The sequence below is a fragment of the Dreissena polymorpha genome, chromosome 14 (assembly GCF_020536995.1).
Source record: "Dreissena polymorpha isolate Duluth1 chromosome 14, UMN_Dpol_1.0, whole genome shotgun sequence".
NCBI lineage: Eukaryota > Metazoa > Mollusca > Bivalvia > Myida > Dreissenidae > Dreissena > Dreissena polymorpha.
Genome location: NC_068368.1, coordinates 10,145,819 through 10,164,114, shown reverse-complemented (window position 1 = coordinate 10,164,114; position 18,296 = coordinate 10,145,819). Strand labels below are relative to the sequence as shown.

Sequence of the window (18,296 nt, the reverse complement as noted above, 5' to 3'; positions counted from 1 at the left end):
CAACAATATTCATAATACATTTAAGTGTAAATAAAATTTAACGTCCTAGCATTGTAACTCAAATCAAACAATAAAAAAGGGAATTGAAACGCATTCAATTTAATTACAATTTAATTACTCAATGGTATTGAAGATACCAGAGCAACAGAGTTACAACTTTTTGACGAACGATAAAATGAAACTACAAACAAGTATCAACTACATTCCTTCTTTATAGAAAAAGATTTAAAAATATAGTGTCATTAAGTTAATATTTCAGATAATCATGGCGCAAATACAGGAAGAAGCAGCAATAATGGGTGTAAAAGTTCCATATTACATTGCTTGGTTGTTTATGTGACTGCTAAAAATTAAATTAATAATAATTAAATAAAAAAAAGAAACGCCTATCAGAGAGAAAATATAAATAAAATTGAACGTTATAAACCCAATGACCTATGCATGTAGCTTACAACTGGAATTGTTTGTTTGTTTTATTTGTGTATAAATGTCAAGCAATTTACAATTCAATGCAATCAAGGCAATAAATAACGTATAGATTGCATTATTATCATATTCAGAAACATGCATTACATGAATGGTGCCATTTATCACAGATCTAAATAAGATTACGACATGATGTATACACAGGATAACCCGTAAAGCTTAGACATGTAAATATGAAAAAGCTTATTTCCAACGGGGTCCCTGGATTTAGTCGAACAGATCTTATACGTGACTATAAATATATTGTTTTTTTCAGTTCTTAATATAGAATCGACATGATCCTACACATGATTTCTTCTACAAATTAAGTGAATCTTTCAAAAGTTGACATGCTAATACACTGACACGAATAAATAACATAAAAAATAATGAATTACATAAAATAAAACAAATCTTAAAGTAAAAATACATGGAATTCTCGTCTACCTTCATATCTATGTCATAAAATAACTGTACATGTACTAATGCACTGTCGAGCCTTATCTTTGATCTTTACTGATAAGCAAAGTTAACCTACTGTGTTTTGGTGTATCGATTGAACATTTTCTAAGATCAATTGGATTGGAAAAATCAAAAATCTCCGCAGACTACTGTGCTATGAAACTGTTTCCATGGCAACCTTGACTCCAGTAAAATGCACTGGCTTACCTGTACATATTTAGTGCAGTAGATAATGAACATCCATAAAGCAGACATAATGCTGATCATTTTTATGCATCTTTTTCACTATAGGGTGTCATTATTTTGCATTTACATTTACTAGAAGTGGCGCGTCAGAGGCCAACGCGTATCCCCACGCCGCCTAGATGTTAAATTAAAAAGCAATTTTGGGTGGGCAAGGCCTAAGTTGGTGGGGCCCCGGGGTGGGTATGTGGACATGGATTGGCGAGATAGACCGTGTTGTCATTAGAGATGTTCAGTATTAATTTGAAGTAAATTGGTGAATATATAAAGAAGTTATGTTAAAACAAAATTTTGGGAACGAAAATATTATGCCCCAAAACAAATTGATTATGAAAAAAAAATTGAGTAAGAAAAAAATTTGGGTACCCAAACAAATTTGAGCACAAAAACAAAATTTGGGAACGGAACAAAAATTTGATACGAAAAAAATTTGGGTACGAAAAAAAATTGGGTACGAAAAAGAACAATTGGGTACCAAAACAATTTGGTTTGAAAAAAAATTTGGGTACAATATAATTTGGGTACGAAAAACAATATGGGTAGGAAAAAAAAATGAGTACGAAACAAAATTTTGGACCAAAAAAAATTGGGTACGAAAAATCAATTGGGTTAAAAAAAAATTGAGTACGAAAAAAAAATTGGGAAAAAAAAATTTGGGGTACGAAACAAAAAATGAGTATGAAAAAAATATGGGTACAAAAAAAATGTGGGTATGAAACAAAATTGGGTATGAAAAAAAATGTGGGTACGAAAAAAATATGGGTTCGAAAAAAAATGTGGGTATGAAAAAAAAATTGGGTATGAAAAAAAAAATTGGGTACGAAAATAATATATGCGACGGTGCACTATTTGGAATTTTGATCTGACCTCTGGGTCAAAATTTATTGTTATGTGCGTCGCTTGTTGTTGATAAAATGAGTTTTTTTTTACCCATTTATTTACTCATAACTTTTGACCCAGGGGTCAGATCAAAATTCCAAATAGTGCACCGTCGCACGTATGCTTTATTATACACATGCACATATATGCACATATTATCAAAAAATTATAATCAGTAAGCATCAACTTCAATGACTTGACAGTTCAGTAACTATAATTTTTTTATCCTATAAAACTTGTACATGACTTTTATTTAATTTACAGATTGATTATGAATTTGTGTTTGTTTTGAGCTGAAACATCAGTAGAAACTTAATTTGTCTAATTATTTTTTTATAAGACAGGCCTATGTTATCTCTAGGTCAAAGGTCAGGGTCACGGTGACCGGAAATATTAAAATGGTTTCTGGATGATAACTCAAGAACGCTTATGGCTAGGATCATGAAACTTCATATGTACATTGATCCTGACTGGCAGATGACCCCTATTGATTTTCAGGTCACTAGGTCAAAGGTCAAGGTCACAGTGACAAAAAACATATTCACACAATGGCTGTCACTACAACGGAGAGCCCATATGGGGGGCATGCATGTTTTACAAACAGCCCTTGTTATAGTGTAACTTTGTCAATGTACACTGAAATACACGTACCCATTATATAATGAGATCAGAAACTATTGCATACAGTTACTACATTTTAACAACGTGCATCATCTGTGGTATTCTACACAAAATGTGAAAGCAATTCGCTTCTGCTGTCAAAGCCTGGTACTTGTCGCAGCTACTGGTATGTCCTGCAGGATACAGGTTCCAACAGCATTGTCAATCAATGCTGACAAGTTTTCACATACCTGAAATAATTTGACTGGAATGGTCAAACTTTATGACTTATTACATAATTAGTGTATAATGCCAATGACATTTTAACAATTGGAAATGCGTAAAATATCCTTCTTTGTTGACTTTGTGAATATAAACTTGTTCACAGACATTAATTTAATTAACACTGAATACTTCGTCGGTGTTGTGCAAGTAAGACAAACCTGTGTCACAATTTAATGCTGTTAAATATAAATATGCAAACAAGCCAGCTTGGTAATCGGTAACAAAGTGGATTTTAAAATATGAAAACTGTTAACCCTCCTTTAAAGAAAACGTAGTTAGGAACATGCAATCTGCAGTTTAATATTGGTATCTATAATAACAGTGTTCATCAAAGTGGAATTCTCCACAAAATCTCAAAGCAATCCGTTTCTGCTGTTAAAGTTTGGTACTTGTCGCAGATACTGGTATTTTCCTGCAGGATACAGGTTCCAACAGCATTGTCAATTAATGCTGACAAGTTTTCACATACTTGAATTAATATGACGGGGATGGGCAAACTTTATGACTGATTACATAAAAGTGTATGATGCAAATGACATGTTTACTATTTAAAATGCGCATAATATCATATTTGTTGAATTTTTTGGTATATAAACGTGTTCACAGACATTTAATTTACCCCCACACATTAAGTTAAGGGGGGGGGGGGGTGGTGTATGTAAGAGTGAACTTGTCTGTTGGTCTGTCTGTCGGTCGGCCGTATTAAGTGTCCGCTCTCTTATTCAAGTTGTTTTCATCCGATCTTTTCCAAACTTGGTCAGAAGTTGTATCTAGATGGTGTCAAGATCAAGTTTGAATATCGGTGATACCGGGTCAAAAAACTAGGTCATAGGGTAACTGAGTGTGTCTTAACCATTCAGCATGTTGTCCGCTCTCTAATTCAAGTAGTTTTTATCCAATCTTCACCAAACTTGGTCAGAAGTTTTATCTAGATGATCTCTAAGCCCAGTTTGAATATGGGCCATGCAGGGCCCAAAACTTAGTCACGAGGTCACTTAGTGCGTCTTTAGCTGACCTGAGCTATGCTCATGGTGAGCTTTTGTGATCGCCTTTTGTCCGTCGTGCGGCATCAATATTTGCCTTGTGAACACTCCAGGGGCCACATTTATTGTCTGATCTTCATGAAACTTGGTCAGAAACATTTGTCACATTGTTACCTCGACTGAGTTCGAAACTGGGTCATGCTGTGTCAAAAACTAGGTCACTATGTCAAAAAAAAGAAAAACCTTGTGAACACTGTATTAGTCACATTTGATGCCCAATCTTCATGTACCTTTGTCAAAATGTTTGTCTAAATGATATGTTGGTTGTGTTTAAAAATGGTTCCGGTCCGTTTAAAAATATGGCCGCCAGGGGGCGGGGCAGTATTCCTTATATGGCTATAGAGAAACCTTGTGAACACTCTAGAAGTCACAATTTTTGCCCAATCATCATTAAACTTGGTCAAAATATTTGTTTCATTGATATCTCGGACGAGTTCGAAAATGGTCCAGATCGGTGAAAAAACATGGCCGCCAGGGGACGGGGCAGTTTACTCTATATGTATATAGTGAAAACATGTGAACACTCTAGAAGTCACATTTTTGGTCCAATCTTCATGAAATTTAGTCAGAACATGTATTTTCTGGATATGACGGTTGAGTTCGAAAATGGTCCAGATCGGTGGAAAACATGGCCGCCAGGGGGTGGGGCAGTTTTCTCTATATGTATATAGTGAAAGCATTTGAACAGTCTAGTTGTGATAAGCCATTATGTAAAAGAAAGATAACCTGTACATACTTCCTAATAGTTAACTAATAGTTAACTCCCTTGTATAAACCTGGGACTTTTTTCATAAAATGTGGTGTACATAAAGACAGTAGTTTGCATGCAATTTAATAAACCTATGTCATAAAATAACTGTACATGTACTAATGCACTGAAAGCCATATCTTAGATCTTTACTGATAAGCCAAGTTAACCTACTGTGTTTTGGTGTATTTAGCAGACTACTGTGCTATGAAACTGTTTCCATGGCAACCTTGTTATTTGGCATTTTCTAAATTAGAAAGACTCTTTTGATTGAAATAACTTTTGTTAATTCTTCTTATTTATTACATCTGAGTCATTCGAGTTTTCCACTCTCCATAAAAAGTGATCTTTAGATTAAGTTAGAATTATTTTATAAACAAAATTTTTGAAGCAACTTCAAGACTAACAGTAACTAATATTTATATCAGTTTTTTGACAGATTGTGAACTTCTTTTTACATTCTTTAAGGTATTTGCTGTATTTGTTCATTTTTAACGATGCATAGATTCTTTTGACTAAAGTTAGTTATTTCCATTAAAGCTGCTTTGGTTTTCACTTATAGATTAATTCTTTGAGTGTATTCAGGCGTATCTGACTGGACGCCTTTAAATAATTGAATTACAACCAGTAAGTGTGTTAGAAATAAGCGATCTTTAATTAGACTCGATAAATATTTCCGTATTACATAAGTGCTCACACAGTTACATAACTCGTAACCGTCTCGTGACTGGTTCACTTGCGTAAGCGAACGAGACCGCACTACCACAGTTGTTTGTAGTAAAACATTGTGAATACTTTTAGTCACATTTTTAGTTCAATCTGAATGACACTTGCTGATCTTCACACATGGTGACAATCTTCATGAGCATAATATTGTTTGCTCATGGTGAACTTTTGTGATCACCTTTTGTCAATTGTCTGTCTTCCGTTGTGCGTCATGAATATTTGCCTTGTTAACACTGTAGAGGCCACATTTATTGTTGGATCTTCATGAAACTTTTTCAGAAGATTTGTCCCAATAATATCTTGGACGAGTTTAAAAAATGGTTCCAGTCTGTTGAAAAACATTTCCGCCATGGGGCCATTTGTTGTTTATTCTTCATGAAACTTGGTTAGAACATTTGTTCTATTGATATCTTGGGCTGCAAAGAACAGGTCATTTCTTTTTATCTTGGGTGAGCGACTTTGGGCCTTTCAAGCCCTCTTGTTTAACATTCAGCATGGTGTCCGCTCTCTAATTCAAGTAGTTTAAATCCGATCTTCTCCAAACTTGGTCATTAGTTTTATATATATGATTTTAAGGCCGAGTTCGAACATGGGCCTTGATGGGTCAAAAACTAGGTCACAGCAGGGTCACTTTGTGTGTTTTAAACATTGGACATGGTGTCCACTCTCTAATTATACTCCCACAAACGAAGTTTTGGAGGGTATATAGGAGTGAACGTGTCTGTCTGTCGGTCTGTTTTAAGTGTCCGCTCTATACTTCAAGTCTATACTTCATCCGATCTTCACCAAACTTGGTCAGAAGTTGTATCTAGATGATACCTAGGTCAAGTTTGAATATGGGTCATGCCGGGTCAAAAACTAGGTCACGGGGTCACATAGTGGGTTTTAAACACTCAGCATGTTGTTTGCTCTATAATTTAACTAGTTTTCATCCAATCTTCACCAAACTTGGTCTGAAGTTTTATCTAGATGATCTCTAGGCCATGTTTGAACATGGGCCATGCCAGACCACAAACTAGGTCACTGGGTTTTTTAACATTCAGCATGGTGTCCACACTCTAATTTGAGAATTTTTGATCTGATCTTTACCAAACTTGGTTAGAAGTTTTATATAGATGATCTCTAGGCCATGTTCGAACATGTTCGAACATGGGCCATGCCGGGCCAAAAACTAGGTCATGGGGTCACTTTATGCGTTTTACACATTCAGTATAGTGTTCACTCTCTATTTCAAGTACTTATCATAGCTCTTCATGAAACTTGGTCAGATGTTTTATCTAGATGATTCCTAGGCCATCTTAGAACATGGGCCATGCCGGGAAAACAACTAGGGACCGGGTCACTTAATTAGTGCGTTTTACACATTCAGCATGGTGATCCCTATTTCAAGTACTTTTCATGAGCTGTTCATGTAGGGGTATACGTCCCAGCTGTGACAGAGCTCTAGTCGTTATTAACACTGAATAGTTTGTTGGTATAGTTAAATTAAGACGAACCTTAAAAATGTCACAATTAAGTGCTGGTTAATATAAATATGCAAACAAGCCAGCTTGGAAATCAGTAACACAGTGGATTTTAAAATATAAAAACTGTTAACTCTCCTTTGATGAAAAGGTGGTTATGAACATGCAATCTGCATTGTGTGTTATTGGTATCTAAAATAATATCTTATAAAATAAGAATCACTGTCAAAAATGTTAATATCCGAGCAGTTAACGACATATACATTTACAACAATTAAACAAATGCTTGAAAACTGAATACGACACCTTATGTTTAAGGTAATATCCTTTGCTGTCACGAACAATATCCAGAGTCTTCACTGCTTTATTCGAATCGATGAAGGCCAAAGATTGCTCGAACCTTTGAGATGTGTAAAGCAGGAAACTTCCTTCCTTAAATATTTAAGATATTTACTCAGACACAATATGAGGCTTTGCATATGTTGTCTGCCTAAAATATTACTTAAGCATATACAAGTGTTGACTAACGGATAAAATTTATCAACGGATATTAGTATCTCTTTATTTTGTTATCCAACTGATTTCCTAGGTCCTCCATATTCTCTTCTTTTTCTCAAAGAGAACGACTTTCAAATTTCACTGCCGCTATTCGACAATACTTATTTAGCTATTATATTTTAATTATGCAAATAATTATTAAGTAACGATGCAAGTTATTGGTTGTATTGCACCATCAATCTAAAATATGTGATACATGTTGTCCACGAAGTATTTTTTATTGTTTTCGCCTAATCGTATACGGTTTCGATGATATTTATGCCCCCCTTCGAAGAAGAAGGGGTATATTGCTTTGCACATGTCGGTCGGTCTGTCGGTCCACCAGGTGGTTTCCGGATGATAACTCAAGAACGCTTGGGCCTAGGATCATGAAACTTAATAGGTACATTGATCATGACTCGTAGATGACTCCTATTGATTTTGAGGTCACTAGGTCAAAGGTCACAGGTGAAGGTCACAGTTACTGGAAATTGGCATTATAAATTTATAAGGATTTAGCATGGTTCAAACAAGGGAAACAACTACGGTTTATGCATGTTCTTTTTATTACAGATTTGCCTTCCTTTAATTCATTCAAAATCTCATTTTACAGCAGAGATTCCAAATCTGACCTGTAAATGAGCCCCATATTTACTGCCAGTACTAGGTTACCTTTTCCCATTTGATCATTCTTAGGTATTGGTATTGTAATGCTGCTACTGCTGCTGCTACTACTACTACTACTACTACTACTACTACTACTACTACTACTACTACTACTACTTTTACTACTTCTACTACTACTACTACTACTACTACTACTACTTCTACTACTACTACTACTACTACTTCTACTACTACTACTACTACTACTACTACTACTACTACTACTACTACTACTACTACTCCTCCTCCTCCTTGCCCCCCTTCGAAGAAGAGGGGGTATATTGCTTTGCACATGTCGGTCGGTCTGTCAGTCCACCAGGTGGTTTCCGGATGATAACTCAAGAACGCTTGGGCCTAGGATCATGAAACTTCATAGGTACATTTATCATGACTCGCAGATGACCCCTATTGATTTTGAGGTCACTAGGTCAAAGGTCACAGGTGAAGGTCACAGTTACTGGAAATAGGCATTATTAATTTATAAGGATTTAGCATGGTTCAAACAAGGGAAACAACTACGGTGTATGCATGTTCTTTTTATTACAGATTTGCCTCCCTTTAATTCATTCAAAATCTCATTTTACAGCAGAGATTCCAAATCTGACCTGTAAATGAGCCCCATATTTACTGCCAGTGCTAGGTTACCTTTTCCCATTTGATCATTCTTAAGTATTGGTATTGTAATGCTGCTACTGCTGCTGCTACTGCTACTGCTACTACTACTACTACTACTACTACTACTACTATTACTACTACTAATACTACGACTTCTACTTCTACTACTACTACTACTACTACTACTACTACTACTTCTACTACTACTACTACTACTACTACTACTACTACTACTACTACTACTACTCCTCCTCCTCCTCCTCCTCCACCACCACCACCACCACCACCACTTATTCTACCATGTCTACTGGTCAGGGACAAGTCAGTGAAAAGTCAGGGAATTTTATTTCATCAGGTGGGTGGCAACCCAGATAAACTACAAGGCAACTTCATATTTTGCTTACTGGGGGCATTGTATTTCTCAAAGAAATCTCGTTACTTTTTTATTTTATATTATGTTAATAATTATATTTGATTTACATCGTGTTCATTATATGTTAAAAGAAAATATTTTAGCTTCATTCTGATTTATTTATGTTAACTTAATTTTTAAAACATAAATTACACCATTTTATTATTGGGAGGGAAAACATTTCCTTAGTTGATCTTTGGCATAACTATAATAAAACAAAGCAAAATCAAAGGTGGCATCCGGAATGTTCACGTTACTTTTAAATAATAAATAACACATAGTATTGGGATAAACTTGTACTCTCTGATGCTACGACTCGTTGGAAATTAATTTTGATAAACTACATAATATTAGTACCTTTTTGAATTTTAACTTTCCCTCAATTTCGGCGAATTCCATTTTGCCATGGTGACATCTAGGCCATTGTTTTGGGCGCGGTGGTGTTTGAACTGGCGCTGAACGAATCCGTTCTTCCGGCATGTCCGATTCAGACTTTGAATAAACTAATCTATTTTTCCTCAATGTAGAAGGCATCTCTTTAAGTGAAAATCAGATATACTGATTGAATGTGTAATACGAGTAAATATAAGCAATTATAATGTTAAAAAAACCTTAGTTGAACGTTCAATACCTGATATTTAAGTAATTCAGAAACAGAAAATAAAGTAATAACAAGGGCTGTTTGTAAAACATGCATGCCTCCCATATGGGCTGTCAGTTGTAGTGGCAGCCATGGTGTGAATACGTTTTTTGTCACTGTGACCTTGACCAAGTGACCTGAAAATCAATAGGGGTCATCTGCCAGTCATGATCAATGTACCTATGAAGTTTCATGATTCTAGGCCTAATTATTCTTGAGTTATCATCAGGAAACCATTTAACTGATTTGAGTCACTGTGACCTTGACCTAGTGACCTGAAAATGTATAGGGGTCATCTGCCTGTCATGATCAATGTACCTAAGAAGTTTCATGATCCTTGGCGTAAGCATACTTGAGTTATCATCCGGAAACCATTTTACTATTTCGAGTCACTTTGACCTAGTGACCTGAAAATCAATAGGGGTCATCTGCCAGTCACAGGGGGTTTTATCTGATTTGGGGGGAAGGGCCTGGCCTTTTTTTAAGGGAAAAAATCGCACGAAATGCCGGATTTGGGGGCAAAAAAAATCATGCCAAACGCCGGATTTTGGGAAAAATAAGGAAAGTCATAAATAATCAATTTAACATATTTTACTGTTTTAAAAACAAATTCAAGGCAACAGATAATTTAATTATGCAATATGTTCTATTTTCTACACTGGATCAGGTTAACTTATGTATCTAAAATAAAAATAAAAAATTGGGCGGGGGGAAATGAAATCTGGGGGAAATTTACCTGCTGAGGGGAAAAAATCCGAGGGGTCATCTGCCAGTCATGATCAATGTACCTATGAAGTTTCATGATCGGCCTAAGCATTATTTAGTTATTATCCGGAAACCATTTTACTATTTTGAGTCACTGTGACCTTGACCTTTGACCTAGTGACCTGATAATCAATAGGGGTAATCTGCCAGTCATGATCAATGTACCTATGAAGTTTCATCCCCCTAGGCGTAAGCATTCTTGAGTTATCATCAAGAAACCATTTTACTGTTTCGAGTCACTGTGACATTGACCTTTGACCTAGTGACCTGAAAATCAACAGGGGTCATTTGCCAGTTAAGATCAATGTACTTATGAAGTTTCATGTTTCTTGGCGTGAGCATTCTTGAGTTATCATCCGGAAACCATTTTACTATTTCAGGTCACTGTGACCTTGACCTTTGACCTAGTGACATGAAAATCAATAGGGGTCATCTGCCAGTTATGATCAATGTACCTATGAAGTTTCATGATCGGCCTAAGCATTATTTAGTTATTATCCGGAAATCATTTTACTATTTCGAGTCACTGTGACCTTGACCTTTGACCTAGTGACCTGAAAATCAATAGGGGTCATCTGCCAGTCATGATCAATGTACCTATGAAGTTTCATGATCCTAGGCCTAAGCGTTCTTGAGTTATCATAGGGAAACCATCTGGTGGACGGACAGACCGACGGACCGACCGACATGTGCAAAACAATATACCCCCTCTTTTTCGAAGGGGGGCATAAAAACGTAAATGAAACCTGACATTTGCGACATTTTTCGTGGAGCATTTATGGCACCAGTTCTTTTGCACTTTGTTTTTATTCAACAAGACAACCATTCCTTTCTTTGCACTGCTTTGAATGTAATTGTTAAAGAGGTTTCTATCCTCGTATTTATTGAGTTGTTTGTGTGCTCAAACTGACAGCCCCCGTTTCGGCGAATACCGATGATGTTATTTCTTTGATAAGTATGATACTTTGCAATAAATGTGCTGTTTAAGTCTTGTGTTTAACAACAGACTTACGCCTTATCTTTCCAATCATATATGGTTTTATATTGGACAGAACATTGGTATTGGTGACAATTTGCACAATAACTTGCAAACTGTACATACAATCGAGAACATTTTATTGCGCACGCGTCTCTACAAACCGGTTGGGGGTGGTGGGCGAGGTGGCAACTTTGGTGGACCTGAAGAAGCAAGAACATGCTCGTCCTGAATAGTGCTATACAGGCTGCGGTACAGAGGCCCGTCGTTGAATACTTCTTCCTCTTGTTCTCCTTTTAAACAAAAAGTTATTCTTTCATAACCATCGGAAATTGAATACACCGCTTTAAATGTTATCGATAGCATTAAAGGGGCCGTCCAACAGATTTTGGCATGTATTGAAGCATGTAATTAAATGCTTTATATTGATAAAATTTAAATATTTGACCTAAAAATCTCCAGTATAAAGAGGAAAAACAATTTAAAAAAGGAAAAAAGTAACCCTCAACAGGGCTCGAACCACCGACCCCTGGAGTAAAATATCTCCCGCCAAGATCACTCGACCATCCATGCTCATGCTTCGGGCGGATGTATTTTATACCTATGTAAGCAATCATCGTAATTCCCCAAAATATAACTACAACAACAGAACTTTCCAAATTATTAAATCGTTTCGCGTCGCACGACGCTTTATAATTTTCAGGTTATAAAATCGTCAAAAGATGCATATAATGGATATATAAGAGCATGGTAAATGGTCATTTATTACTATTTCCTCAAAAATATAACAAAAAAGAAAATTTGCAAATCTGAAAACATTTTTTTTTAATTTTGTCAATTTACCAAAACGTTGGACGGCCCCTTTAAGTGACATTGAAATATTGAAATACATTTCGTGAATAATGGAAAATGATATAAGCATAAATCAATTATATATAACTTAAAGTAACGTTTTTGCAACAACACAAATTAAAGTTCTTAAGAAGGTAAGTTAAAGTATGTACTTGTATCGACACTAACTCGCCCCAGTTGTTTATCGTAATCAAAGTCATGAACTGTCACCTGGTAGGTACAATATGGCTTTGACATAAACTCTTCAATAGCTCTGTGATGTAATATATTTTCAAGAGAAAATTCTTTATCTGGAATAAAAAATATATTAATAATTATTTAATTTTTTTTTTCTTTCAAACCGTTTGCTATTGTTTTTTCTTTCTTGTCATATTGGTTTTACATAAAGGTTATACTTAAAGTAATGTATAAACGATGTACTGTTTAGCTATAACATATTTTTCGCATAGTACATATTGGTCTTTACTTTGCATTGCTTATGAATAACGATGCATATTCCGTTTATATATACGTTCATTTAGTTTGCTCATTTATGTATGAAGTCGTGCCCATATGCCTTTATCATTAACTGACATGCGTTTATTGAAATTATTTTACCTTTACTCCTCTGCAGTCGCACTGAGAGCAAGTCCTCTTGAACAATATTTTCAATAAGCATTGAGTTGTCAACATCCTTTATTTCATTGGTCTGTCTCTCGTAAACTGTACTCATTCTTTTAATGCGAACCCATACTTGAAATATATAAACTACATTTTCTGGTGTCGTCAAATTATACCGATGATATGTATTAATATTAAAATATCTTAAATTAAATAAATATTATAAATATAAAATACATAAGTATAATATATATGTTCGCATGTGCTTAGAACAAGAATTTTTAACACTGTATGCATCGTTCTAAATCTAAGTTTACATGAGATTTATAATTTATATCTTGGACAATATACGCATACTGTAAACTTGTTTGAAATAATTGTCCTTAAAAGAACATATTCAAGTGACACTTTGTCACACAAAGATTTAAATCTATCTTCAATACTGAATTTACAGTATTATATAAAGCTTAATTTAAATCATCATATTCTTTTTTATTGCAGCCCATGTCATTATCATATGATTATATAAAGGTACAGTAATTGCGCTTAGTAAAGTAAAACCTTGCAATAATGTTAACGCTAGTTTTGTGGAAATGTACCTTCTCCATTTGCGTTGATTGGAATGCATTTAAAATTTTCTCCACAAAACGTTACCGTGCTTGAATGTATCGTTACGGTAACGTTTATTGTTTTATTGTCATTCCCTATCTGTTTAGCATAAACATCACACTTCTTTTCTTTGGGTACGAATACAATCATAGAATTTTGGTCTCCACATTGAACATTTGCTTGATAAACACATTTATTTTCATTCACCGAAGAACTATTTTCTTTGCAAATGGTCACATCATCGGTGTTAGTTTCGCTCTGTCGGACGTAATCCATAAAACTTTTTTGCACAAACTGAAAATTTATATATGTTGAAATTAATGCACTCTTATGTACATGTCAATTAATTTTAGAGTTATAAATGAGCTGCTGATTGATGAAACGACCAGCCGAACTGCGGTCACACTCTACAACGACTATGTCTCCATACACGACATCTTACCAACTGCTTCCTGACACTTTAATACTTAGTGTGCCCACGACGCTGTGATCTTGTATCATTTTGCTTAATAAGAGACCATATATGTATGCAATTCTAATATATAAATTGTATGTAACGTTATATATTTGTGTTTCTCAGATTTGTAGTCGACAAGACACTAATTATAGAGTTCTTTGAATAAATAGCATATCCAACGTAGTAAAATTGTGGAGTTTGTATTACTCTTCCTGTATTTGCAAAGCCAGTTTTTGCATACTCAATCTATTAAAAGATACTAAATCTGATATGAAATAAAGATAATAATGATGTCTTTTAAACTTTACAACGCAATCAAATGAAGACCTATTTTTAAGAAAAGATTTAAGGTTTTAAAGTACTATGCCTTTCGTTCATTATTGCAGAAACAATGTTTTAATGATAAGTTTATTAAGCGGTTTACCTCAGCCTGAGATACATCAATTATTTGGGAACGTGGCTCAGATGGTACGGCATCAATTGAAATATCATTCTGACGTTGCATTGTATCTATGGTTGGATTCTGAATTTGAACGTTTGGTATATCAGATCCCATCGGTTGATTGTGTATCATAACCTGCGGTGACGTCTTAACATTTCTTTGTTGGGCTAAAGAAGGTGTCAAGTCAACTTGTTGCCCCAATGATGTGTGTGGTATTGCAGCCGATTGTTCATTTTCGGCTGATGACGTTTTCTCTTCCGTTTTGTTAACGCTAATTGGTAGGGCCTTTTCAAATTCACATACTGCCGCCACTGTGTCTACTTCGGAAGGCTCAACAGATTGTATGTTTTGTAGACAGGAGATAGTTTCATTGTTTTGTATGCGTTCCTTTACTTGTACAGGCCTTATATATGATGACGCACCCAACGTTGATGCAATATCCGATACGTGTGCCTCTTCGAACACTGTGAGCGATTGTTCAATTGGTGTTAAACATAGAGAAGTTTTCTTTACAAGGCATGTTTGCATAAAGTTTGGTAAGTAGTCGACGGTTGCTTTGGGATTAATGGCGGCCTTCGGTTTGTTTGGTTTCACATGCGCTTCTCCTTCTGGAACTGTTTTGTAACTTGATGTTGAGTCATGTAAGATTGTGTTTTCTAAAGTTTTTGGTTTTGCCGCATCCAGCTGTTTATCTATTATGCCAGTTTTTATTGGTTCTTTAGGTTCCAATTCTGTGGTATTACTTTTTGTGTTAGACGTACATTCCATATTTGACATATGCAATTTTCCTGAAGACAAAAGTGAACGTTATTTTATAACTTGCTCAGTATTGTTTTATTTTGCTCTGTAGTGGAACGAGGGTAAAAAGTTTGTTTGTCGTATACTCCAATGGTAGGGATCAATAAGATTTTGAATGATAAATTCTTCAAAAGAATACAAAAGATCGTTGTGTTTATAAAATGACAAATGTATTGTTCATACACACAAGCATGCAAAAACACAGTGTATATTCAAAATATGTAACATGTTTTAGTTGTATTTGTCTTAATTAGAGTTTTAAAATAATGATGTCCATTTGTGAAATAGAATATCGGCTGTGTATGTACAATTACTGAAAACAATGATGTTAAGAAATTGCACTGCAAAACGTGTTTATTATATGTCATTAACAATGAATTAATAACACAGATTTTAAGGTTATACATGCATGTAACAATGGTGTAGTAATATACATGTAAATTATTTGCGTTGCAAGACATATCGGTTGGATATTTTTCTCAGAGTACATCTGTTTTATGCCTGTTCGTCGCTCGAGATCTTACACAAGGTGAATTTGATGAAGTACGTTACATTCGATTACTCAACGATATATTCATTATAATGTTTTTATTTTGCAAAACGAATATTACTCCAAGGCAGTGTTTTGAATTTAACAACCCTAAATTCGTTTATTTGTACTTATATAGATGGTGTGTGTGTATGGAGTGTGGTTTGAGAAATGCTTATTTCAAACAAAAACAAATTTAGTCTTTTTAGGTGTCCGAAACATGGAACATATTTAAGAGTTTACATTTTCGTTTTATTTTATACACCCCAGCAAACCCGATACCTTGTGAGCAGTGTAATACCATTGGAGCAGTGATTGTTATTTTAGCATTAACTAACATAGCGTAAGTAATTGGAAAAATAAAAATTGTCAAAGTCCAATTTGAAACAACTATGTATTAACATTGATAACAACGTTATTGGCCTACATGTAGCAAAAATCCTGACAAATTTTCTAAAAAAAATGAGCGAACTGTGGCTCCCTGGAGTAGAAGATCGATCAAAAAGGGCCATATTCAGACATTTAGGGGAGAAAAACTGCTTTAATTTGCAAGCCACTACAATAATTAAAGGATTTATACAAACTTACACATGTCTGCCATAACCTCTCAGCAGTTTTTTTCCAGAAATCTATTTCTTCTGGAGAAATTTGTGTTTTAATGTTGGAAAAACATGGATACCATCTGAAGAAGACCATAAAACCTTATGTGAGTAGTGACTTTATAATTCTTTTTGGTGCAAAAAAAACTAATTTCCAGCCAGTTTGTTGCAATTTATCTGCTTTGTAGAGGCATAGAGTAAGTGTATGTGGGCACATGTGCATACAAATGTATTTTTAAATGCCTTATGTATTACCAATAGTGCCTTTTCAACCTTCTCGTGTTTTATTTCTTTTTAACAATACTATTTTGGAAAATGTAAACAAAGACTTTACTTCGTTGTCACATAAATTAACTGGTTAGGTAAATAGAGTGATGTTTTATTAAGTGTATATGGGGGTTGTATATATAATAATTAATTAATTTTGCCTGATCTTCTACCTCAGGGAGCCACATTTCGTGTTTTTTAAAGAAAAAGTGTCAGGATATTTTCTACATGTACACCAATACCTTTGTAATCAATGTTAATACACACTTGTTTCAAATTGGACTTTGAAAATTTTATTTTTTCCAACTTACTTAACCTATGTAAGTTCATGCTAAAAAAACGAGCACTGCTCCATTGGTATTACACTGCTCACAAGGTATCGGGTTTCCTGGGGTGTTATATTGAGTAATACAATATTATGTTGCGTTGTTGGAGTATTAATACATTTTCATACGATGGATTTTATCATCCCGTTGCAGGGACTGGGTACACAAAGATGTATGTGTTATGTCGTACAATCATATTTTAGAAAAGTTAAATCCTCATGATTAAATACATTATTTATTTATAAGTATCATTCTATTGATTTTAAACATGTGATATATTTGATTTGTTAATTGTTGATTTAAGAAGTACATGCAATGTGCTATTTAATATATTATTTATGATTGAGTTTCTTTTAGATGATCGTTTAATCGCCTCCAGTTTTCGTTTTATATTTCACTTACAATTCATGCTTAATTTCTTCAAATTAGTAAGCTGATATGGCTGAATTCCCGACTATCTGATATATTCGATCGAACATTCAATTGATTGAATACATCCAAGTATAAATTACATGTAAAATCATGTTCGTATTGACATACTTTGATCATAATCATTTATCGGAAACGATTTCTGTTTGAAATATAAATTATTAAACAAATCAGTTGTTTAATTTCAAACACCTAATTTGATTTAAATGTATATACATATGATACTCAACAGATGGGTTGAATTTTAAAACCACAAGTATTTCATGTACCACAAAAAATTCAACATTCACACCAGACCAATACAAAATTATATAGGTTAAATTTCAGAGCAAATCTTAAATATGTCGTGTGAATTAGAAATGTATTTATTTCGAAAACAAAACTAGAGTATTGATTTAGAAATCAATCACAAAGTAAGATAGATTACCAGGATATAATTCGTAAACGACCTTTTGAAAGAAAAATAAATCAAATTTTTACTTACCAGAAACCACTTGTGTACCGTTCTAAAAACAAATATAAGAAGGAAGCTCCAAGCTTACGTATTCAGTTACTCTTCTATTTATAAAGCTGGCAGATCTATACTATCATCGGTTGTTATCATTACAGTTTAAAGGGACTTGTTAACACATTGACGAATCGACAATTTTCCTTTCTTTCTACTGAATAAAAATTGAACAGTGCACTAATGTTCATAATATCTCAAACGTGGCATATGCTTGTAGTGAAATACCTGTTCGATTATACACAGTCATTTGAAATGTATATAATTAATTCAGTGCTCACGCTGCTGCCAGACATTATCGCCAATGGCGATTATTTTATCCACCTGGCTATTATTTCTTAAAATTGTCTAGATAAAA

At 34.4% G+C, this 18,296-nt stretch overlaps 1 protein-coding gene across 3 annotated transcripts; it reads right to left on the bottom strand.

The window, feature by feature from the left end:
- Window positions 1–2,731: 2,731 nt before the first annotated feature.
- Window positions 2,732–18,017, bottom strand: LOC127859065 (uncharacterized). Of its 3 annotated transcripts, none has more exons than XM_052396472.1 (9): window positions 17,918–18,017; window positions 14,468–15,273; window positions 13,577–13,880; window positions 12,975–13,109; window positions 12,530–12,667; window positions 11,690–11,818; window positions 9,502–9,680; window positions 7,221–7,346; window positions 2,732–2,900 (listed from the first exon to the last, which is right to left on the bottom strand). In XM_052396472.1, the coding sequence occupies exons 2-9, from the start codon at window positions 15,260–15,262 to the stop codon at window positions 2,808–2,810; spliced, it is 1,899 nt and encodes a 632-aa protein (XP_052252432.1). In that variant the 5' UTR covers window positions 15,263–15,273; window positions 17,918–18,017; the 3' UTR covers window positions 2,732–2,807. The 3 variants fall into 3 exon arrangements, with proteins under 3 accessions (XP_052252432.1, XP_052252434.1, XP_052252433.1); XM_052396473.1 differs by lacking the exon at window positions 2,732–2,900 and adding an exon at window positions 4,445–5,867; XM_052396474.1 differs by lacking the exons at window positions 13,577–13,880; window positions 14,468–15,273 and having other exon boundaries at window positions 17,918–17,982.
- Between the last annotated feature and the right edge of the window lie 279 nt (window positions 18,018–18,296).

What these genes read in the sequence shown, in the direction of transcription:
- LOC127859065 (XM_052396472.1), bottom strand. Translation starts at nt 15,262, where the DNA reads ATGTCAAATATGGAATGTACGTCTAACACAAAAAGTAATACCACAGAA. An exon ending in GCGACTGCAGAGGAGTAAAG is followed by an intron (nt 12,668 to 12,974) that starts GTAAAATAATTT and finishes TTTTTATTCCAG; the next exon opens with ATAAAGAATTTTCTCTTGAA. An exon ending in GAAAGTTAAAATTCAAAAAG is followed by an intron (nt 7,347 to 9,501) that starts GTACTAATATTA and finishes TAAATATTTAAG; the next exon opens with GAAGGAAGTTTCCTGCTTTA.